The sequence below is a fragment of the Hippoglossus stenolepis genome, chromosome 1 (genome assembly GCF_022539355.2).
Source record: "Hippoglossus stenolepis isolate QCI-W04-F060 chromosome 1, HSTE1.2, whole genome shotgun sequence".
NCBI classification, from domain to species: Eukaryota; Metazoa; Chordata; class Actinopteri; order Pleuronectiformes; family Pleuronectidae; genus Hippoglossus; species Hippoglossus stenolepis.
This window is the reverse complement of record NC_061483.1, coordinates 29933132-29957938: the sequence shown is the minus strand read 5'-3', so window position 1 is coordinate 29957938 and position 24807 is coordinate 29933132. Positions and strand designations below refer to the sequence as shown.

General features: G+C 41.7%; 1 protein-coding gene across 5 annotated transcripts in view; it reads right to left on the bottom strand.

Moving 5' to 3' along the window:
• Positions 1-17082: 17082 nt before the first annotated feature.
• Positions 17083-24807, bottom strand: part of adamts17 (ADAM metallopeptidase with thrombospondin type 1 motif, 17) — a 118628-nt gene continuing 110903 nt past the window's right edge. For all 5 annotated transcript variants that reach the window (XM_035162416.2, XM_035162420.2, XM_035162421.2 and 2 more), the window contains 2 exons: positions 21979-22156; positions 17083-19839 (listed from right to left, as the gene is read on the bottom strand). In XM_035162416.2, the coding sequence (XP_035018307.2) occupies positions 19688-19839; positions 21979-22156 (330 nt within the window). In that variant the 3' untranslated portion in view covers positions 17083-19687. The remainder of the gene's footprint in view (positions 19840-21978; positions 22157-24807) is intronic.

Genomic DNA, 24807 nt, shown 5'->3' with positions numbered 1-24807 from the left:
CTGGTCAGTTGAATTTTCCACTACATCATCTTTAGTTGAGGTGGGTCAATCAAGTCCCTCGACTTCTCTCTGTGTCAGAAAAGATAAATATATAATAAATATCAGCTCTATTTACAACAGCGGTGTGTGGAGATTATAATCATATCTTAACTGTGATGTAATTACACATCTGCACTGAGTCTACTTCACTGTGTTTCCTTAACAGGCTAAAAAACGAGGTGGTAATAGTAACGCTTGTTACACAAGCCTGTATCATTTGTGAAACATTATATAGTTACTATCACATGTAACTTGCACATGTAGCTTATTAATATTAACTTGTTAAAATTACTATGAAGTGACAAGCAAACACACAACTCTTTACCGAAGTGATGTGAAAACTGATATGAGGTGGTTAACTTGCTTCAAATTGTTCATTAGACGTGTTAATTAAATGGTAAATTACCACAATTACATATTAAAAATGACTTGACACATATAGTTTCAGGGTAACTTACCTCTAGTTAAGTTCTGTAATGGAAGTTTTGTCATTTCTGGATGGGATATTGCATGAGCAGACGTGTATGTGGAAGACTGACCAAATTGTTTATCTAGAAGGACAACTTTAGGTTTACGATTATTGCTCAGAGACTTTAACTTTATGGTCTCTTGAAGCCTCAACTTTATGGTATCTCTCTGCATATGGTTGGGATCTCACATCTGGGATCTCACTCTACACTCTAAGAAAAACTGGTTCTTCACAAGTGCTCTGGAGCACCTTTGTGTGCTCTGGGGAACCTTTTCTCGCTAAAGAACCTTTTTTTGCTGTTTATGGTTCTTTGGGGAACTGAATTCAAAAGAAGAGTTCTTCAAAACACACCTAGCTCCACTTTTGGTACTCTGAGAGAAGAAGAATGTAATTTCGCCATTTTGTCTGGTTCCCGCCCTCTGGTCTGGAGCTGGAGATCCACAGTCACGGTAAATTCCGTCAAACAATGTGATACATTATTATTTATCTGTGGTGGAGACTTAGTTAACTGTGATTCAATTTCACACAGAATCACACTTTTACCTCATTGTAATTTTTTTTTTCTCACATCGTTTGATGAAACAGCAAACTATGCATTAGCTTGCTAGTTAGCGTTAGCCACGTTAGCATTAGCTACGTTAGCGTTAGCTGTGTTAGCTAACATTACCCACTAGCCACCATTCTTGAGGCTGTTAAAGTGAAGGCCATGACCGACACACAATTCAACAAATAATAAAGTATGCAGAATTAGTTGCTTTTTCCATTTTTAAGGCTAAGTGTACAATTAATTTAACACAATAACTGATAGTATCACTGATACTATTTACTATATATTTAGTGTTTGGGCCTATTTTAAAGGTTAAAATTATCAGTGTGATTTCTTGCCAGATTTGCTCAAACTGTGTAACTTATCATTCCGGAAGTTATTACTAGCACTGCAGATCACAGAGGAGTGTGAAGCTCTGCGCTGCTGTTTGACCTGCAGTCTGCACAGCTGCATCAGTTAACATGGGCTGGTAAGTAATCATTTAAAAAAACTAAATTATATATATAAATGAATTTAAATTTAAATTTGAAATCTTGAAATTTTGTGTTATTGAGAATATCCCCTTTGTCTTTACAATGTCTTTGCTTTTTTTAAGGCCAGATTGTCAATGCTGTAGTACTCCTCCTACCACCAGTCTTCAAAGGTGATGCACAACAGCTGTTTATTATTGATAAGGTGAAGTATTCTGTCTCACGTTCTGTAATTATTTCGAGTTTTGTGTTTGTTGTTCGAATTATTCAAAAGTAAAATTTATTTCTATTTTAAGGTTTCAAATTCATGTTTTAAAAGCTATAGATTATGTGGTTAACAATACTTGTGTTTTCTCATTCATCAGAATCTGATCATCCTTTGGTCGATTGGTCAGGAACAACAGGTTTCTTTTTTTTTTTTTTATTTATGCATTTTTTTCCAGCCTCCTTGCCTAACTGTTGGAAAAGGTTTATCGTGCTTCTTTAAAAACATTTTGCTTATTGCCAAATAAATAAGACAGGTGAAATTGCAAAATTGACTGGGATCCTTAGAGTTAATGCTAATTTATACTACATATCATGTAGAGCAGGGGTGCCCAATACGTCGATCACGATCGACCGGTCGATCGCGATCGACGTATTTACCGACACGCCCACTGAGGTACCCGCCCTTAAAACCACACTTACAAGTGTGTACACTGGGAATTCGGACACAGGGTCTAGCAAGCTACCAAGTCGATTTATTTCTTCTAAACTTAAGAAAGGGTATAAAAATGAGTGGGGGAGCTGGACCAAGTAAGAAGTCAAAAACCTACCACTTCCATACGGAATGGGAGGAGGACTTTTTTTTCACATCATCATATTCGAAGTGCGTTTGCCTCATCTGCCAGTCTACCATTGCTACTCCGAAGAGGGGAAATGTGGAGCGGCATTTTCGGACGGTTCACAAAAACTACGACACTGACTTCCCTCCGAAAAGCGAGCTGAGAAAGAGAAAGGTGAAGGAACTAAAATCCCAGTTGTCCGGACAGCAGTCATTTTTCTCACAGCTGACCACAAAAGCGAAGGCAGCCACCGAAGCATCATTCCGGGTGAGTCACTGCATTGTTAAGAACAAGAAGTCCTTCCAAGACGGAGAGATGGTAAAAGAGGCATTCGTTGAAGCAGCTGACTCGTTGTTCAGAGACTTTAAAAACAAAGCAGAAATATTATCTTCAATCAAAGCTCTCCAGCTATCAAGAAGTACAGTTACACGGCGCAGTGAAGCCATAGCCGTGGATTTAACCGAGCAACTTTGGAAGGATATCGCGGACTGCGAGTGTTTCTCACTGCAATTTGACGAATCTACAGACGTGAGTGACACAGCCCAGTTGTGCATTTTTATTCGGATGGTGTTTCCCGATATGACTGCAAAAGAGGAGCTGTTAACATTACTGCCCATGAAAGAACACACGCGAGGAGAGGACATTTTTCAGTCTTTCAAAAACTTTAAAGAGAAAACCCAGCTCCCAGTGTGCAAATTGGTGTCCATCACCATGGACAGAGCGCCCGCGATGGTTGGCTGCTCAAATGGATTTATTGCAAAGTGCCGGGAGGACGATGCTTTCCCGGACTTCCTCAATTACCATTGCATAATACACCAACAAGCGTTATGCGCAAAAATGCTCAACATGAAAGAGATAATGGATGTGGCAATGAAGATCGCCTGTTCTATTCGCGCCAGATCTCTTCAAAGACGGCTATTCCGTGCGCATCTGGAGAAGGTTGACTGTGAGTACTCTGAGTTATTGCTACACACTGATGTGAGATGGCTTAGTCAAGGGAAATTCCTGCAAAGATTTCGAGACCTCTGTCCGGAGATTAAAGAGTTTTTCCGTGAAGCTAAACATGCAGAATACAACCAACTAAATGACGATCAGTGGCTGCTAGACTCAGCATTTTTAACCGATCTGACCAACATGTTGAATGACCTTAATGTAGAGCTGCAAGGAAAAGACAAAACCGTTATCAATATGATCAGCTCAGTTAATGCTTTCAAACGGAAAATGCAACATCTGTCCTCAAAGATGCAGCGCCACGATTTGGCAAACTTCCAGAACCTTGCATCAGAGCTGGAGACGCAAGGCAAGGCGTGTGTGCAACTTGATAGTGCACGCTACATAGAGCAGATTGAGAACTGTCTGTCAGAGTTTGACAGACGCTTTCAAGACTTTGTTTTACTGGAGCCAGTCGCTACATTCATGTGCTACCCTTTTCGAGAAGATGCTGAGGTTGATTCACTCCAATCAGAAATTGCAACACTGTTTCACCTGAACTCATCTGGAGTGGAGGATGAGATTTTGGCACTACAAGCTGGCATTCAGCTTAAGTCCAGGGCTCATGGACAATTCTGGAACTTACTCACAGAGGAAAAGTACCCCAACATGAGGAAGTGTGCTACCTCCTTGACTGCATTATTCGGCTCAGCCTTTTCCCACATGAAGATTATTAAGTCCAAATACCGTTCCACCTTGACTGATGATCATTTGGAAGTGTGCTTGAGGCTGGCTATCAGCAGCTACTGTCCGGACTATGCATCCCTGGCTGACTCCATTCAGTGCAAATCGTCAGAATAAGGTAGGTACCCTACTGTAAATCTGTTGAAATGTAAGCTAAATGTGCTGTGGCTTCTGCTATGTGCTCAGGACCACGGATAGCTCTGCTGGTGTATGGGTGCCTGTGCTGCTGCTGTGCTATTCTAAATCTATTGAAATGTATTCTATTGTGCTGTAGCTTCTGCTGTGTATGTGTGCTCAGGACTATGTACAGTTCTATTGGTTAGTTTGGTTTCTTAGCTCGATTGCTTCTTGTGCTTTTTACATGCAGGGAAGTGAATGGACAGTCTGAATCTATGAGAGAGGGACAGAGAGATCACACCTGCGTTTTCTACACATGGACTGGAACTAGAAACTATTTTACAGCTAAAAGCAAAGAACTTTGAGAGAGAGCCTACTGTACATAGTAATTTAAGTAAGAGTTACAACTATAGCTCCATGTTACCTTTAGTTTATTAATAAATCTCTTAATTGATTTTGAAACAATGTAGCGTAACCTTCATTTGTTCTTATTTCAGTACATTTTTGTACGGGGGGGCGTGGCGGCGGTGGATACCAACATTATTTGGTCAGTAGATCTTGTTGAGCTGGTCATTTCAAGAGTAGCTCACAAGCCTATAAAGTGTGGGCACCCCTGATGTAGAGTCATTAGGGCCTGAGCACCGGTGGGGATGGAACAGTCCATAGCACTCAAGGTGCAGGAGACATATTGTTTTTGTGGAGATTACTTTGCTGTGGAAAAGCATTTTTGAGGAGCTGAGGATGCTTAAAAAACATAACATTAATTTAGAGAGAGTCAACTTGTTTTCTCTAGGATCTATTTCGCAGTGGGGGCAGTCCGAATAGCTTAAACTTTGTTTTTAACAACCTGTCTCATTATTTATTATTATTGTTTTTTACAGGATCCAGTATATCCGGCACCAACATGTGTTCTGAGTGACTGCATGAGTCAATTCCCTCCTACAGAGCATGCCATCACTGTGAAGATGGATGGCATTTAGATGCTTCTTGATGATGGCAGCGTGGACATCTTCTTTGACGTGGCTGCTGCCTTTTTATTATATCACATCTTCCTTTCTGGATGGTTACTTAGATGTTCAACCATACATGTTTAACTTGATGTTGCTTTTACATATGTTTTAATGAAAAGCTAAAACTGTTATTCTGATCACCAACACAATGGGAAAAATACTGTTGTCAAGGTAAGGTCTCTACTTTCATTGTGAGGTTGAACTACTAATTCAAATGTTACTCTTAAAAATAAAACACTGGTCTGAATTTCTTTTTCAATTTTATTTGTTCAAATAATTTTCATTTCATCACTTATGTGCTGTTGTCTTTCTAAGGGAAATACTTGATGGGTTTTCCTGAGGAGCAAGAATTTGGTTTAAGCGGGTCGATTTCAAAATAACTAGTTTTAGTTTTCTTAAAATTACAATTGTAGATTTTCAACAAACTTTTCAACAACCTCTTGCTGAGTTTTATCTATCTTCCTGATTATGTATGTACAGTGGGGCAAAAAAGTATTTAGTCAGCCACCAATTGTACAAGTTCTCCCACTTAAAAAGATGAGAGAGGCCTGTAATTTTCATCATAGGTATACCTCAACTATGAGAGACAAAATGAGAAAAAAAAATCCAGGAAATCACATTGTAGGATTTTTAAAGAATTTATTTGCAAATTATGGTGGAAAGTAAGTATTTGGTCAATAACAAAAGTTCATCTCAATACTTTGTTATATACCCTTTGTTGGCAATGACAGAGGTCAAACGTTTTCTGTAAGTCTTCACAAGCTTTTCACACACTGTTGCTGGTATTTTGGCCCATTCCTCCATGCAGATCTCCTCTAGAGCAGTGATGTTTTGGGGCTGTCGCTGGGCAACACGGACTTTCAACTCCCTCCACAGATTTTCTATGGGGTTGAGATCTGGAGACTGGCTAGGCCACTCCAGGACCTTGAAATGCTTCTTACGAAGCCACCTCAGTGCCCGGCGATGTGTTTGGGATCATTGTCATGCTGAAAGACCCAGCCAGTTTCATCTTCAATGCCCTTGCTGATGGAAGGAGGTTTTCACTCAAAATCTCATGATACATGGCCCCATTCATTCTTTCCTTTACAGGGATCAGTCGTCCTGGTCCCCTTGCAGAAAAACAGCCCCAAAGCATGATGTTTCCACCCCCATGCTTCACAGTAGGTATGGTGTTCTTTGGATGCAACTCGGCATTCTTTCTCCTCCAAACACAACGAGTTGAGTTTTTACCAAAAAGTTATATTTTGGTTTCATCTGACCATATGACATTCTCCCAATCCTCTTCTGGATCATCCAAATGCTCTCTAGCAAACTTCGGGCCTGGACATGTACTGGCTTAAGCAGGGGGACACGTCTGGCACTGCAGGATTTGAGTCCCTGGCGGCGTAGTGTGTTACTGATGGTAGCCTTTGTTACTTTGGTCCCAGCTCTCTGCAGGTCATTCACTAGGTCCCCCCGTGTGGTTCTGGGATTTTTGTTCACCGTTCTTGTGATCATTTTGACCCCACGGGGTGAGATCTTGCGTGGAGCCCCAGATCGAGGGAGATTATCAGTGGTCTTGTATGTCTTCCATTTTCTAATAATTGCTCCCACAGTTGATTTCTTCACACCAAGCTGCTTACCTATTGCAGATTCAGTCTTCCCAGCCTGGTGCAGGTCTACAATTTTGTTTCTGGTGTCCTTTGACAGCTCTTTGGTCTTGGCCATAGTGGAGTTTGGATTGTGACTGTTTGAGGTTGTGGACAGGTGTCTTTTATACTGATAACGAGTTCAAACAGGTGCCATTAATACAGGTAACGAGTGGAGGACAGAGGAGCCTCTTGAAGAAGTTACAGGTCTGTGAGAGCCAGAAATCTTGCTTGTTTGTAGGTGACCAAATACTTATTTTACAGAGGAATTTACCAATTAATTCATGAAAAATCCTACAATGTGATTTCCTGGATTCTTTCCCCCCATTCTGTCTCTCATAGTTGAGGTATACCTATGATGAAAATTACAGGCATCTCTCATCTTTTTAAGTGGGAGAACTTGCACAATTGGTGGCTGACTAAATACTTTTTTGCCCCACTGTATGTATGGATGGATGGATGGATGGATGGATGGATGGATAGATAGATTATTTATTGATCCCGAGAGAAATTTAGTTTAGTTAGTTTAGTTCTCTTTTGGTTTTGTAAAGTACCCAATTTTCAGGGAACCTATAAAGAAACGGTTCTTTGTGGAACCTTAAATTTTTGTTCTTTAAATAATCCATTGAGGTTCTTTACCAATGAAGAACCTAAAAAGGTTCCCCTATGGCATCACAGCCGAGAACCACTTTTGGTTCTAACTACAACCTTTATTTTTTTTAGTGTAGGGGTCGTACACAGAGACGTGAAGGCAGGATGTCTCCTCCACTGATTAAGACACCAGGAGGGTAATAAATACCTTTACATACCAAATGGGAGGGGGCTGTGGGTTATAAGAACACAGATTTCTCTGCTGTTATTTGCTTATTTGTACATGTCAATCAGGTGATGTGTACTGTGAGTCCATCTGCAGATGCTGAATTAAATTTACAGAAAGAAGTGTTTGACTTTGTGCGTGATTCACAGAAATTGCCACCACCACAATTTGTTGTGACGACCGCTACCATTACGAAGCAACAACACCGCAGCGCTAGCTGTATATATATATATTCGGGCTATCAAACGATCACAATTTTTAATCAGATTAATCACAGTGAACTATAACGTAACCCGCGCGGTGGGGCGCGCGACCGGAAGGGGGAAATGTGATGGGGAACTAATGTTATAGCCGACCTAATGTTTTGACGTCCGCATCTCTTTAACGGCGGAACAGTAAACAAATCGTTCTTTCGCCGTAGCCAGGGCAACCCGCGGCTCTGAAGCCGCATGCGGGTCTTCAGCCCCTCTGCAGTGGCTCCCTGTACAGGGTTGTGCATGTCGCGCATATTTTTTGCGAACGGTGAACTTTACGAATCAGTTTTCATATGTTGAACGTGAACATGAGTGTTAACAGGTAGGCTTATTCCTTCTGCCTACCTGCACAGTGAAATAATAATTCTAAGGGATGAACAGACGTTCAGACGTTTGTCTCTTCAGCCATCAATCTCGTGGCATTGTTTATTGCAGAACTGTGCACAACCTGCTGCTCTCCGTGAGAGTCAGGTACAGGGTGAGAGAGGGTAAACATCCCCCTTATAAGGTAGTGGTGTCATCAGTCACACGTGACTCCATGCCATATGAGGCGCAACAGCACCTCCTCCTGAACAAATATAGTTACATGCATTCATACACTTATCCACTCTCAACACTCCCACTTATGAATGACGTGTATACTGTACAACTTTTACATAACCAAATAAACAAAACAAAAACATGGCATAGTCAAATGTCAATATTTTACACACCAAACATGACTCCTGCAAATTTCCTCAGCTTAAGTCTGGAGGCGGGCTTTGTCATAACATCTGCGACCATGTCGTCTGTGGAGACGACATGTGGAGACGACATTTAAGCATGTGTTGTCCACATGCTTAAATCTTTGTCTACACACAGGGTTCCTAACAAGCGCAATTGTCCCCTGGTTATCCTCATAAACAACAGTTTTCTTATACACATAGGTATCTATACCTCCCAGTAGTTGCTCCAAATAAATAACCCAATGTTCATCTGTAGGGTCAGCAAAACGCTGTGATAACTTGCTCACCACGAAACATAGGTCAGGACGTGTACAGGTTGTCAAGTAAATGAGACTGCTGACAGCCTCCCTGTACTTCTTCACATCAGACATTTTAGGCGCATCTTCAGAATAGTCTAACTTTGGGTCACATGGTGTTTCTCTAATTCTACACTCCTGCATGTCGAAACGTTCCAGTATCTTTTCAACATACCTCTTTTGTGACTCTTTTGTGTAGACGCAGTGGTCTGTCGGGTTCTGAGTGAAGTTGTCATCTACTAGACATGTGTGTAGCATCTCATTCCAATTACGCCCCAACTGCTTCAGGCCGTAAATTGACTTCTCTAGTTTACACACTAGCTTCTCTCCCTCTTTTTCGTAACCTTCAGGTTGTTCCATGTAGATATCTCGATCAATGGGGGCGTGCAGATAGGCTGTTTTCACGTCCATTTGATGCAAGATCAAATCGTCTTGGGCTGCCTTCTGCATCACTACACGTATACTTGTAAGATTGGCTGTTGGTGAGAACGTCTCGCCATAATCTATCCCTGCTCTCTGACTGTATCCTTTCGCTACAAACCTAGCTTTGTACTGGTCGTGTCCGTCAATGTCACCCTTGATCGAGTATACCCATCTTCCTCCCACTGTCTTCCTGCCCTCTGGTAACTTAGTCAGGGTAAAGGTCTGGTTGTCCTCTAGGGACTTCATCTCCTCGTCCATCGCTTTCTTCCACTTTCCTGACTCAGTTGATGTCATGGCCTCTTTAAAGGTTAGAGGTACACCACAAACTGCTCGGTAGCAATAATCTACACTAGCGAGTGTACTGTCATCATCAGTATCTTCCAGAGTATAATCTCTCAGATACCCCGGGGGTTTACGCTCTCTGGTGGGATATCTCCCACTGTCTGAGGCATGTGACGTCACCCTAGGGTGCTTCTCACCATCATCCTCTGGTGCTGACTGTGGACCTTCAGTCTGTACATCTGTGCTCAGTACACTAGGCTGTGGAGTCTCTACTCTCTTGTTACAATCTACTTTGGGGTCCAGTCCTAGCTCCTGAGTCTCGTTTTCACAGGTTGTCTTGGTGACAAACTTTACCAGTCTGTGCTTCTGCACTTTTCCTTTACCGGGGTAGTAAACTAGATAGGCGTGACTGCCCTTGTCATGCCCTACAAAGAGTCCTCTCTCACACCTAGAATCTAGTTTTCCTCTGTCTTGCTGGTAGGCATAGCACACTGACCCGAATTTATGTATCCTGGCTAGATTGCACTTTTTACCTGTCAGTGCTGTATATGGGGTAGTGCCTGTGTGCTTGTTAAAGCACTGGTTCCTGGTATAGGCTGCTTCCTGGATGGCATAGTGCCAAAGACTCTTAGGTAGGTCACTGTCAATAAGCTTACATCTGGCCATCTCGAAAAGAGTGCGCCCTTCCCTTTCAGCTGTCCCGTTCTGGTGCGGGGAGTAAGGACAGGAAGTCTCGTGTCTGATTTTGTTCTTTCTCAGTAGTGTCTGAAACTCTCTGTTAGTGAACTCGGTCCCGTTATCTGATCTAATGCATTTCACAGTGCCATAAGGCGCTACATCTGCCAGGTACTTCTCAGTGGCCTGAACTGCATCACCTTTTGCTTTCAGGAAGTAAACAAACACTGCCCCTGTAAACACATCTGTGAAAGACTGCATGTACTTGAAACCATCTATGGACTCATTGTTTACTGGACCAGCTAGGTCTGTGTTCACCAGCTCAAGTGGTGTCTTTACCTTATCAGTCGGATCTCTGTTTCTCGTTTGAGTGAACTTTCCCTCTATGCACACTGCACATTCTTTATCAGGCCTACGCTTTGCACCTTTAATGTGCATGCCTTCTGTTACATCCTGCAGCTTCAAGATATCCTCGTAATTGCAGTGACCCATTACCTCATGCCATGTCTGGATATCATAGCTGACATGACACACATCATCTACATCACACTCGGTTTGCAAGTAGTACATCCTCTTACATACATAAATATCAAACCTTGTGCCATCCGGCAACACTATGACATCTTTACCTTCGTCGAAGAACACTTTGGCACCGTGAGCGGTAGCAGACTTCACTGAGAAGAGTTCTTGGGGGTACGAGGGGATGTAGAGAGCGTTCTTTAAAGTCACTGCACACCGGCGCCCTCACTGTTTATGAGGCATACCTGTGCATCTCCTGCCTTGCGCCACCCCGACGGCACGCTCTCCCCTGCCAGCTCCATGCTGTGTCTCTCCGGCTTGAAGGTGCTGTCAAAGCTCTTGAACTTGCTCCTGTCGTTGATGATGTGGAGACGCGCCCCGTGTCCACGATCAGTCCCTTTCTCTGGATCTGCAGCCGTTGCCCTGAGAGACTGGCATCTTCTGTTTGTGCCCTGAAGGTGTGGTCTTCTCCTCCCGCGGCCCCCGGGCGCCATCTGGTTCACGACCTGCTCTACGGCCACCGCCGTCGCCGCCATCTTGGACACACGCACACCGGGCGCTCCGGTCACGCTCCTTCTTTGTGCATGCCTTGTCTGTGTGCCCCCTGCTTTTGCAAAAACTACACCAAACTTTCTCTGTGCAGTCATCCATTCTGTGGCCCTTTTCTCCGCACCGCCAACACACCATCTCCACTGGCCCGGTCTTTTTCCTTGGCGCCGCTTGGGCCCTCAGCACCCTTTCTCCCGCCTCTTCTGCGACTGGGTCTGAGTCTTCTGAAGCCTCGAAATTCTTCAACTTTGCCTTGAACTCTCCCGCTGAACCATGCGTCACCATCAGTGTGAACGGCTTGTACTTCTCCGGTAACCCCCTCATGACCATCGCCATCATCAGTCCCTCACTCGGTGCTTCACCTGCACCCCTGAGTGCCGTAATGATCTGCTCAGCTCTGATAACATATTTGGTTACAGTCTCGTTGTCAGCTTTCTTCAGCGCAGTCATTGTTATGTACAGGGAGACAATCCGGGGCCTACCTTTTCCGATGTAGTGTTCTTTTAACACTTTGAGAGTCTCTCGGCCCTTGTCCTTCGTGTCTCTGAATATCAGTCCCAAGCTCGTATTGTCAAGTAGCGGCGCCAATGCACAATAGGCGTCCGCATTCAGCTTGTCATCGTTAGCCTTTTCTTCCACCGTCAGTGGTCCAGCAGGCTCTGTGAGGATCGTCTGCTTCAGCCCCACTCCGTGCATGCAGCACAGCATCCTTTCTTCCCAGAGCTCATACTCCTCTGCTCTCCCGTCAAACGTGGGCCACCTGCTCTTGCTTCTGTTCGCCATGGCTTTTTGTGTTTGTAGCTCAGTTTAGCTCCTTTTTAGCCTAGCTTTAACTTCCCGGTACTCCCGATGCTAAACTAGCTCTTTTGGATAATCCTACTTCTGTATGCTAGCGCAGTCTTGCTAGCTATCGACGCACGTGTCCGTCAAACTTTAGAATCATTCTCGGTTGCTGGGCCCATAACCTGTTAACAGGTAGGCTTATTCCTTCTGCCTACCTGCACAGCGAAATAATAATTCTAAGGGATGAACAGACGTTCAGACGTTTGTCTCTTCAGCCATCAATCTCGTGGCATTGTTTATTGCAGAACTGTGCACAACCTGCTGCTCTCCGTGAGAGTCAGGTACAGGGTGAGAGAGGGTAAACATCCCCCTTATAAGGTAGTGGTGTCATCAGTCACATGTGACTCCATGCCATATGAGGCGCAACAGCACCTCCTCCTGAACAAATATAGTTACATGCATTCATACACTTATCCACTCTCAACAATGAGGGTTGTTAAATCATCATCGTATCAGGCCAGCATGAAATACCAGGAGCGGGTGTGTGTGTGTGCGTGTGTGTGTATGTGTGTGTGCTCGCAGACAGCGCACACACACAGGCCCCGGGGCTCCGCCCCCACTCACTTGCTCAGAGAGACACACACACAGTGAGATCAGAGCTCGTTCACGTGAAGCAGCCGGTCAGGGACAAACAAGAGTTCAAAACAGTTGAAAAGAAAGTACGATGAAGCCTATCTTGCTCTTGGGTTCACAGTGTATGAAGGAGGACATGAGGAGAGACCAGTGTGTATTTTATGTCTGAAAACTCTGGCAGCTGACAGTATGAGACCCAACAAATTAAGAAGACACTTAGAAACATTACACCCCAGTCACATGCCTGTGTTCTTTTTGGTTGAGCTTTATCATCTTTGTAAAAAAGTGATTATAATTGAATTTATTTTTTCTCTATTTTTGAAAAAGTACAGACTGATGGAGGAATGTAATGATAAATGTCACCAAAAGTACAAGTGCAAAATTATTGCAACATTTTTTTTAAAAAGCGACAAATGTCACAAAAAGTAGTTTGAAAAAGGTTTTTTATTTGCACATCAGAAATTCCTGAAAGTAATGTGAATTTAATGTTCATGTGTATGTTATGTAAATACACATGTTAAACTTGGCCCATTTTGTCATCAGTTTGTTGGGGCAGGGGAGCGGGTGGGGCATGAAAAATATTCTAGCTCCAAAGTGGGGCATGACAGAAAAAGTTTGAGAACCACTGCTCTAAGCAAACATAGGATGATGTTATTTAGAACATTTTTTATCAAACTCAAAGAACCTTTATCCTAAACAATTGGGGCATCTTAGTATTTGCTCTTTTTTTTTAGCAAATATAGGATTTGTGAATAAAACTTTTTTCTTTTCTAAATCAAACAAACAACCAAACCTTTACACAATTAAATGTGAAATCTGAATCTGAGCCCATCTGTAGAAGCAGTGTTGAGCCAGTTCACACTTAAAAAGAACGAGTTCCAAGTTTAGTTCATGCAGATGAAAATGAACTAGTTCACGTTCATAGTTCATTTTTTATTGGGATGATTTAGGTGACAAACGTACGGTCATGTGTGTGGTTATGAATCGATGGTGTCGGATCATGTCTGCGTGTTGCTCCACTCATTTTAACACTGAGTCCTGACTGTGAGCGTCACGTCTACATGTTGTCCTGAGCACAACATGTAGACGAGTCATTTTCATGATGTTTAAATGCAGCCTCATAAACTCTGGAGTCAATCAAACAAACACTAAGCTACTTCATGTGCTGATCAGGTCCTGATAACTAGTGATGAGTGTTTATTAGTTCAAGTGAGAGCAGAGAGGAGGAGGACACAGAAACTCCAGCTCGGTACAAACCAACTGCAGCTTCTGCTCTGATCATGACGTGGAGGCGCTGATCACTGAGCAGCTGTGACCAGAGAAACTAGGTGTTTTCACTGTTTCCACTGTTCTTCTGGCAGCTGAAAGCATTCTGTGCTGTGGCCTGTTAGAAGCGGGTACAGCCTCAAGGCTTAGTGTTCATTAAATCCCTGAGACGTAACAACAAATCCTTTCTCCACTTGAATCATTAAACCTAGTCACTTGAGACATTAAGCACAGAACAAAGAACATGGAGGACAGAACTGTGATTTTTACAGCCACAGTGTGCATGTTGAACATGGAATGAAAAATTGAGCTTAATGAATGAAACTGAATTCAAGATGTACTGTATGTTGAAGGCATACTGAATGGAGACCACCAATCACACTCACATTTTGACAATTTCACCAATTACCCAACAAGCATATCTTTGACTGTGGAAGGAAGCTTGTGTATGGAGAACAAACACACTCTACACAGAGACTGGCTGTCAAATTTGAACCTAGGATTTTCTTGCTGTGATAGCTGACAATGGTAACCATAGACTCTATGTGAAAATGTGAAGATGCTTTACCAATTCCTCCAGTTGTGCAAAAATGAAACAAAAATGTCCTGGATATAAATGCTGTGCTTTTGACATGATCTTGTAGCCGCGACACATGCTCGACCAATCAGGAGTCAGTCTCAGCTGTCTGCCTTGATGTTTCTCTCTGTTTTTAGCATTAAATTAGTTATTAAAACCAAACTAAACAGAAACATGAGCACTTGAAAACACATCAGTGTGATAACTACCTAAAATGACAAAAAGCATGTTTGGAAAAAAACATTAAATATGTATTGTTTAGTTTGATCCATGTCCCTCATACTAACATAGAGGAAGCAGGGCATATGACCCCATACTGCAACCAGCCACCAGAGGGCGACTCAGATGACTTCACTTTTAGGGAGCTGTCATGTCTCCATATTCATATCAAGTCTATGGTGGTAACTACTGCCCCCAGCTCATTGAAATACACTTTAATTCATGAAAAAAGACAGGTAGCATCTTCAAACCTCTGATTTCCCAGACTGATACCTTACAATCTAAGCTGCTAATTACTGTGCAACGCGGGACTGGAGAGAGAGGTTAAGCTTATCAATAGGTTTAGCTAAAGAGTTCAATATAGGCCATGGCCCCTGCATCCATGTAGTAGTTTCCCTGCTTTAAAGAAGTAATTCACTGCTTGGAGAATGGCCTTCTAATAAAACTAGTGTATCTATGCAGTAGAAAGATGAAGAATCAAAAGTGCTGCAACATGACTGGAGAAAACAAAGAAAAACATACCTGTATGCCTACATTATTAGCTGGGACCGTCTCTTTGTTGTAGTATAACGTTGTATTTCTAGCACGAAGCCAGGGAGGTGGCAAAAGTCTGCAGCAAAAATCATCTTCTTATGGACTTTTGGCAACAAAAGATTGAGTATATCTTATTTTATAGACTCTAATGAATAGAGGACTAGGGTAAGGGATTAGAATTAGGAATAACCCTAACCCGTTAATCCAAAGCAACTTCCTCTCATGGTGTTGGGGGCTGTCAGATGAGTGGTCAAACTGCCTGGTGCCCTTACCCACATATTGAGTGCTCACTGTGCACACTACATATTTAATTCGACTTGTAGCTCAGGTGATTGGCTATGTGGAAGTTGGTCCTGTCAATTATCATGTTGATGATTTCTCACTGTGGTATTGGGCTCTTGATCAGTGTTTTTTGGGGAAGCAAGACAGTTGCTCAGTACTCCTGAGAGTTCTGCTGAGCTGAACTCATGGTGAGCAATGAGGTCAGAGCCGAGATGGCAGTAGATGCTGTACATATTCTACATTTATATATTAATCTCTCCCATATGAGCTGTCTTATTGAATTTAAACAAATCCTGTTCCTGTGAGCAGAACTTGAGTCTGCTGCTGCAGTTATAGCATACTCCTCTCACTGCAACACATACTCATCAAACATACCCGTTCACTCATGGCAGAGTATTTAGGCCATACTCTAATCATTCTGGTTCCAAACAGCTAGCCATAAGTCATGCTGCTGCTTGCTGCCATTGCTACTGTGGCTTATGATGTCTGTACCGCAAAAGCCCCTCGTCAACCCCAGAATCCACCTGCAGACACTGAGTTTGAAGGCGAGTTAATATCCTCACAGCCCCCTCCCTGCCAAGTTTAGCTTGATATTTCCTTGTCGGGAACCAGGTCAGAGCCTAGCAGCCAAAATGTAATACTGTACATATTCTACAATTACATTTTAATCTATTCCACAAGCTCTGGCTGACTGAAATATGAGAAATTTGATTGTATCTTGAAATTTTATTTTCTGTAAATAACTATCAAAAGAGGCAGGTGAGGAGGGGTCACATACAACGAAACGAAATCAAGGCGTGGCCTTCCTGTTCTGCGGTTGTTGGCATCTAGGAAGGCGTGGCCTTCCCTCATCTTCAACGGCTGCTGCAAGTGGTCCTGTTTCTGGTGCCTGCTCCCTGATTGGTCTGCCCAGTCCCCACTCCACAAATCACCTGCCTGTCATGCCTCTTGTGTCTTACTGGGAAACCTTGTTAGATAGTTTTGTGATTGTTGTATATGAGGCATTCATCAGATATACCACTGCTGTACACTATTGGAGACTGGACATTAGATTTCAAAACTGATCTTGTAAACTCTGTCAGTTTATTTAAATGTTATCATGTCCTTATAATGGATCAACACATCATTAAATATGAATACTGACTTATCACAGTGTTTCATAGTATACAGTATTTGTAAGGTGTTCATATAAATGCAGAATTTAAATCGAGTTGAAAAGGTTAAAAACTAATGAGCTAATGAGATGCAAACCTGACCCTTAAAACCACATAATTAACTAAATTTCTTCCAGATTTTGAGCTGAATCTCATTGCCTCATTCAATCTTCATGAAGAGTGAGGGAACGTATTTATCTATCAATGAACTACATAAATCATGAACAGCCTTTATCTATGCTGGCTACTTTGTCATAATAAGTTATACGTTTATGTATTTCTACAGTGTATAGCAATTTTTTGTGAGGACAGGATGAGGAGAGCAGTCTGCATTCTGCTTTAATTGTATCATCCACATATCTCAGTGGGTAAGTTCCTTTTTACATGTACAATCACATAATTTATTACTTAACAAAATAAAAGAGAATCACTTTACAGTAGTTGAGTAGATTATATCGTTCAGCTTCTTGCTCAAAATGGTCTGAAGAATAGGTGACACAGAGCAGACAACAGTACATATATAGTGTGACTGCACAGAACAACAGACAAATGGTTAAATCCCTCTAAAAACAGATTATCAAGTCAGTTCCAAATCAGCACCATAAAATACACATGATGGCAGTTTATGTAACAAACACACTGCAACAAAAAAAGTACAGTCCAGGTATAATTAAGCATGTTTTCAATATATAAGCCAAAAAGATTCGTCAAGAAAAGCCAATGTTGTTAAATAACAATACAACATACAAAAACAAATAACAGTTAACAATGAAAAGAGGACCGTCATAAGCTGAATTCCACAATAGTGAAACAGGTCATTAGATAGCACCTTAGAAAAGACTGAGGCCTTTTGTATTACCACACACACACACACACACACACACACACACACACACACACACACACACACACACACACACACACACACACACACACACACACACACACACACACGATATGATGTATTTTACATTTTACCATTTAAAGATTACTACAACCAGCTTTCCTCCAGGCCTTTAGTGTCAGTTTTATGCAGAGGGAAAAAACTTCTGAAAACAATATTTAAAGCAGTGACAAACAAAGCCATTGCTCTGGGAACTCCATTTCCACCCAACTTGTACAAATTCATCTGCCTAGCTTGCCAGCAATAGAGATAGCTCAGTTACCTGTTTTGGTCACGTCATCATACTGTGGTCCGTAGCAGTCAGGAGTCTCTTAATGAGATGCTGCCTGGAGCTTCAAAGGTTTTTCTTTTGCAAAGGAATAGCTCATCTGTGTGACTGGCAGCTTGAGGCAGCAGAAACAAGCAGTTAGGGGACCTCTCATACAAGTAAGATGGATTTTATTTAATTAAGTGTCTCTACTGCATCTGTTACCACTGGCCTGTGTGATGCTCAATGCAGAAAAGCACCAGAAGACTATTAGCTCCGTATAGAAAAGCTTTATACCTTTTCCCATTTGACAGTCTTTAAAAATGTAAAACTCCATATTAAAACAAAAGGTCTGAGATTGTGTCCCAGCCAACACCCCACTACAATTTAGTGACAAGGTGAGAAGTTGCAGAATACGGTCATTTATGTATTATATATATCATTTACACCACTCTGAGAGCCTGTACCACAATGTGTGATCCGATCTTTACAAGTTTATATGTACACGTATGAGAAAATGTCACAGTGCATGAGAATTAAGAATTTGACTTTAAATTTGATAATAATTTATGTTTAAATAAAAAATCATGCTGGTTTTCAAGGGAATGTAACTGCATGTGAGACCGCAGTGATCTGGTTTGTTCAGGGTGTTGAGATAATGAAGGCTGTGAAGCTTACGGTTATTATTGCAAGTAAACTGCTGGAGTGCAGCAGATACTCTTCCACTACTCTTCAGGGACATTAGCACCACCCCCTGGACTAAAGCAAAGTTGACCCTGATTGGTGTGAAGCCTGGAAACTGAGAGTAATTGTAATCAGATGGTGATCTGGCCAGCAGAGATGCATACATGTGCCTTAGTAAAACAAATGTGTGTAAAATAGCATCTAAATTTAGTTCAGATATAATGCACCTGAAACGAAAAAACTAACAGCCAATTAAAAGTGTCGCTTTTCTATGCTCATACTGAACTCCACCTGCTGACAGGCCTAACAGATAATATTGCAAAACAAGATTTTGCTCTGAGGTGCACAGTTGATCTAAGTGATGAAGTTAAATCAATCTTAGAGTAAACAGAGTCATATTGTAGGCAAGATAGATTTAAATCCATCAAGTGGAAGGAAAAAAAACTACCGTGTATTGTGCCCTTAGAATGAAAGTTCAATAATGTTCTGCTACATGGGTTATCCACAGCCATTAAACAGACCAGTGGATCAGTGGGTCTCCTATCATTGGCTGGGTTTAATTACTGTAATTCTACAGTATTTTCACATGGCTCCTGATCTTACATATTATTACAGTATACTTAATAAAAATGTAAGCACGTAAGTTTACCTATATATAAACCTATTGCTAGTTATTTCAAATTGCAACAATTAGCTATAATACAGTACAGCACAGAGAAAAAAAAGATACAATGGAGAGCATAATTAAAAAAGCTCTGGCTCAGCCCTATGATAGCTCATAGACCTGCCAGTCAACTTCAAGCACGTATTTTCATTTATGTGAAATACAGCTGTCTGGATTGGTTTTCCATAGACTCCTTTTGTTTAGAATTGTTTTGGTGTACAGCAAAAGAAACATTGGACATTTTAAAGTCTTCATCAAACTAGAAGCTTATAAGCCCATTTCAAATGTACACTTGTGAAATTGCCATTTTTTTTAAAATACAAAAAGTTACATCAATAATAAAAATTGTTTTCTAATTTATTAATATTAAAAACATTTTCAAAATTGAGCACTATTCAGAGGAAAGTGGGTGTATTTGGTCATTAGCTCTTGTGCAGTATTTTCTTGGCATAAAAGTCCCTACAGGTTTCACAGCAGCGCTGGTACCACCTCATGTCCTGACAGAGGTTCTTCTCTCGGATCACGCGACAGTACACTGTCCACTGGTCCCCCATGCATTTGTAGGTCAAAGCAGCTGAGGAGGGTGAAATGAGACAAAGACAGCAAGTCAGTATTCACGTGTGATGTTTCACAAGTTCAACAAACTGAAAAACAAAATGCTTTGTTATTACTTTCCAAAGCCAAACTAGTGTTTTCACCAACTGTGTGACACAGTTGGTGAAAACACACGATCTTTCCCTCAATTACACTATGTACACTTTACAAAGTTCTGTCTGTGTTTGTTAATTGTTTCAGAAAATATTCCATCTGCTATTTGTAGCTTTGCATGTTCCCACAATCATGGCTTTGTTTGTGATGACCATTATTATAGCATTGTTAATGCTATTGTTATAGCACTACTACTTACTGTAAGTTGATTTATCTGTAGATCATTTTACCATATGTTTTTTTTTTTTCTTAATTTCAATTAAAATAAATCATGGTGCTACTTGCAAACAAATAACTTTTGTGGACTCGAGTCTGCCTCCTAAACCTCATCCAGGTCACTCCGGCTTCCCCATAACTTGCAGCAACAGATGTCTTCCAACGTAAATGGCTTCAAGCAAGTGAGGGCCTACTTGGAAAGGTTTGAGATTACCAGTCGGGTGGAGCAGGGGGCATTGCTCAACCCTTCTGAGATCCTTGATGCAGAAGAAGCAGGCCAAATGGGATGCCAGGTAGGAAAAGGAGCATAAGCAGCAGGGGGAGAGGCAGAAGAGAGTCCAACACAGGTTTGCTCAGCTCCAGCAGGAGGTGCAACAGGACTATCAGTAGCTCTTGGAGGGTTCTGCAGCCACCCTGTCTCCCCCCAACAGAGTATAGTCCAGGCTGGTGAGGTTCCTTGGTTGAATAACCCCCAATATGTAATATAAAACGAGGGTGTGGATTATGAACACTATGAACACTAACACTCAAGGTCCATCAAAGTAACTAATTGGAGCAGAGATCCTATGAAGCAGAATTGGCTGATGCCAGGAGCCATGAGACTAGAGAGTTCTTCTCACCCAAAGACTGTATACACCTCACTAAACGTAAGATTTGTGTGCATTCACCGGCATGGCAGCTCATCTGAGACACCATCTGCCAAGTTCCAGTCAGACTTGTTCCTGAACTGACACAAGAGGCAGAGTAGATGCTGTCTACAGGTGTAACAGAGCTGTAGCCCTTGCTCCTGGTGGTAAGTGTGCACTTGTCCTTTAGAGAATCTTCACAGAGCAGTATTAAAGGGGACATAGCATGCCCATTTTACCACAAGTTGATATGGTTCCTTGGGGTCTTAATGGAATGTCTGTAACATACTTTGGTCAAAATACCACAAGGATCATTTAAAACAGCACCCTTTTTACCCTGTATAAAACAGCCCTCCACAGAGTGACCTGTTTTGAGTGCCTGTTCCTTTAAATGCTAATGAGCCAGCTCCCCCCTCCCCCTCTCCCCCCATGATTTTAAACGATATAAATTACATATTTTACACAAATTCCAGCTCACGCATGGGAGAGCGAGCGGTCGCTCCCGAGCAGCTGCTGCAGCCTCGCTGCCTCCGGTGTAAACCCGGCGTAACGAGTGTGGGGGACGGGGGCGGGGGATGAGGGGGCAAGACCATGTAGGGAGACTTCCAGTGCCTTGTTACGACACAAAACCCAGGAAGCTCAATCGAGTCGCTCAAGCATGACGTTTCTGACTTAGAGGAACTATAACAAAACGCGCGAGTGTTTTTTTCCCAGAGTTTTTGGGTTGGTAGACATGCCAGATACCCACATTAACCTGTAGAAGCACTAACAAAGTGGAATTTGCATGCTATGTCCCCTTTAAGATAGTGAAGAGGCCTGTGCACATTCTGGATGATGCCACTTGGTTTGCACAAAGTACCAGCAACCTTCCAGAGGTTAGTGGATGAAGTTTTGAGAGGAAGAGAAGCATATGCAGCAGCCTTATGAAGTTAGCATGCTAACAAGCTAGCTGTGGCTAGCCCATCATTTTCTTATAGTATACCACTACAGCAGAGCTGCTGAGAGGGCAATGTCTAAACGTTTTTTCTTGTAAACACAACAATGAAACAACAAAGTGTCAAACATTACACCCACTCCAGTCAAGAAAAAACCTTTTCGACGGCAGAGAAACGTTTCATACAACACCTTTAACCTGTAAAACTGAATCATGGGGAGTTTCTCACCTAGCCTGGGGGAGGTGATGGTGTTCACATTGATTTTCTCATTACACGCACCATGGTGGCAGGGTCGGTAGGTTGGTGGTCTCAGTGTCACTGGGCAGTCATTACCATGACGACCAGTCACTATGTGCATACACTGGACCACCCGTGACTGAAGGCCCTTCCCACAGGATGACGAACACTGTAACAGCAGATTAAAAGATGGAAGGTGTCAGTTTTCCTGGTTGGTTGGTTGGTTCATTTTAAATTTGTATTGACCTGTACAGTAAATCCTGTTGAACCCACAAATTATTGTTTTTGTACAGGTTAAACAAACGCGATACATCAAACAGGTCACCAGCCTACCATAAGGCTGACACAAAGAAAGACACCTTGAACTGCATTTCTTGCATTAGTACAGAATAAAACTCACACAAGCAGGAAGAGAACATGCACAGAAGGGCCCAAATGGTTCAAACCCAAAACTTTACTTGTCTTTGGCCACAGTACCAACACTGAACACATTATTAATGTTTTTTACAACTTTTTTAAACCTACAGACCTATGTATGGGGTTTGCATTTGGCCAGTTTAAGGGTTTGTGAATTATTGAATCTACCTGTGCCACTGTTGGGAAATTGGAAAGTGATTTAAAACAATGAGCATCTAAGGCTCTTCACCTTTACTGGTAACATATGAAGTAACTATATGACACAGCTGTGTGCCTTGAGCTCAATCTGTGTGGGTTTCCCCTGGTCTCACTCACTTGCTTATTCGGGGAGTAAGAAGAGATGTAGTGTTGTATCATCACTGCACTTTCATGCAACACCCTGTTCATGCATCATTGAAATACTTTTCTATAATGTAGAATTTATACTGTAGGTATCTAAAAAATGTAAACAACAGGTGTAGCTACTAAAACTTATTTTTCACGTTTATTGATGCAAATCCTGGAGGTCCTGGTTCAAAACAATGAAAAACTATGAAACCAATAAACCTAAATTATTGATATGAATGAAAGTTTAACATGGCAGAATTTGACTCTTGAAACTGATGATGATTATCAGCTAGACATGAGATGTATCATTTTGTTGGTTTATATGTGGATGAGGAAAACTGAATTTAATACAGGTGTGAATGCAAGTGTTATGCTTATAGTAGGCAATCTGTTTTTATTATCAGATTTTAGTCATGTTGTGATCTGTGGTCGCATTCTGAAGAAAAATAAATAAGCCCAACATCTTGAAAGGTCCTCTTTAGTATATGTTTGATTCTACCTCCAATCTCAGCAATCATCTGACCTTCAGCCTTCATTCTTAATTACGAGTCAGACCAAATTTTACATTCTACACAAAAGAGGCCAGACGAGTTAAATATAATTTCACAAATCTTTAGACTCTCTGACGTCCAGCCTGTTTGACAGACGGGATGGGACCGACCTCTCATTCCAAAGGTATTGTTTTTGTCTATACCTGCAGGTGAAATAATACAAGCATACGGACACACAGGGAGGACAATAGCAGTGGTTAATGACAAGGAAATATTTGATCTAACACTACCCACAACCCTTTCCTCACTACTCCCAGTCCCTCCTTCTTTTGGCTACACAATATGGTGAATTATTTTCTAAACAGCAGCTTCCGGCCAAATTCCCACTACATAAAAGGAGGTTGAGGCCAGTTCCTCCTGTGTCTATGACCTCAGGTGGAACGTTGTGATTTTAACAGACATACACTGCACGCTTAATGGGTTTCCCTGGTGGTGTTCTATTGGACCAAAAGAATGAGGCAATTTTGTCATTCTGCCCAGTGTCAACATGAACATGGCAAAAACGATTATCGATGTGTGTGTGTGTGTGTCAGTGTGTGTGATTTAATTAAATCTACTATTAGATTAGTTTAGTTAGTTTTTGACTTGATGAAGCAAGTACTTGAGGTACAAGGTATGTAAGCAAAATCCTAGATTCCTTAGTTTAAGACAAATCTCACAGGAAAGAAGCATCCTAATCTTCTGAAATACTCCCCCCCCCCTTATAATATGCATAACGTTTTTCTGAAATGGTCCCCAAATTGTTCCAGTTGGACTGTATGAAAACTCTCTTAATGTGAATGCATTTTGTAATTCCAACCAGTTGTGCCAATTTAATAACTGGCACACACACCTTTTCAGGCATTTAATGGTATTTCCACTGTATGTTGAGCTTGAGCAACAGGATACATTTTAACAGCCATAGTCTGACGCATTTGTAATTTTTTAATCAAAGGATTTTGGTATTTCTTCAGAGGTCATGGTCCCTATAAACCAGATTTACTGACATGATAATAGGATAGTGATTCAGTCGAATCACCATAGTTCATAATCCAAATGTTCTAGCCCTTCAAGACAGTTTTATCCAGTGAGACTGCTATAACTACACCATGTTTTTAAAAGTTGATAATACTCCCAGCAGTTGAATGGTGTTTCACAACAGCTTATTTACTGAGCATAATTTTTCTCTCAAATTAATTGAGCTGTTTTTTTCACAGAGAATTGATAATGAGAGGATCAGAAAATCAAGAGCCAAGGCAGTCTGATGAACAGTGGACAGCTGAGGGTCAAAAGAACTGATTCTTTGAATCTACTGACAGACAAGAAAATGCACTCACTGTTTCATATTGTATATCAATCACTTAACACATATATAGCCTTGCCCCTCTCTACTGCTCCCAATACCCTGAGAAAGGCATTCAATTCAAATTAGCTCCAATGTTGTTTGGCTCTACCAGGGCAGGTAAGGGGAGGTTTATTTCAGTGGAAAAGTATCTCAGACTACTTTGTAAAAAAAAAAAAAGCCACTGGAAGTGTTAAAAAGTAA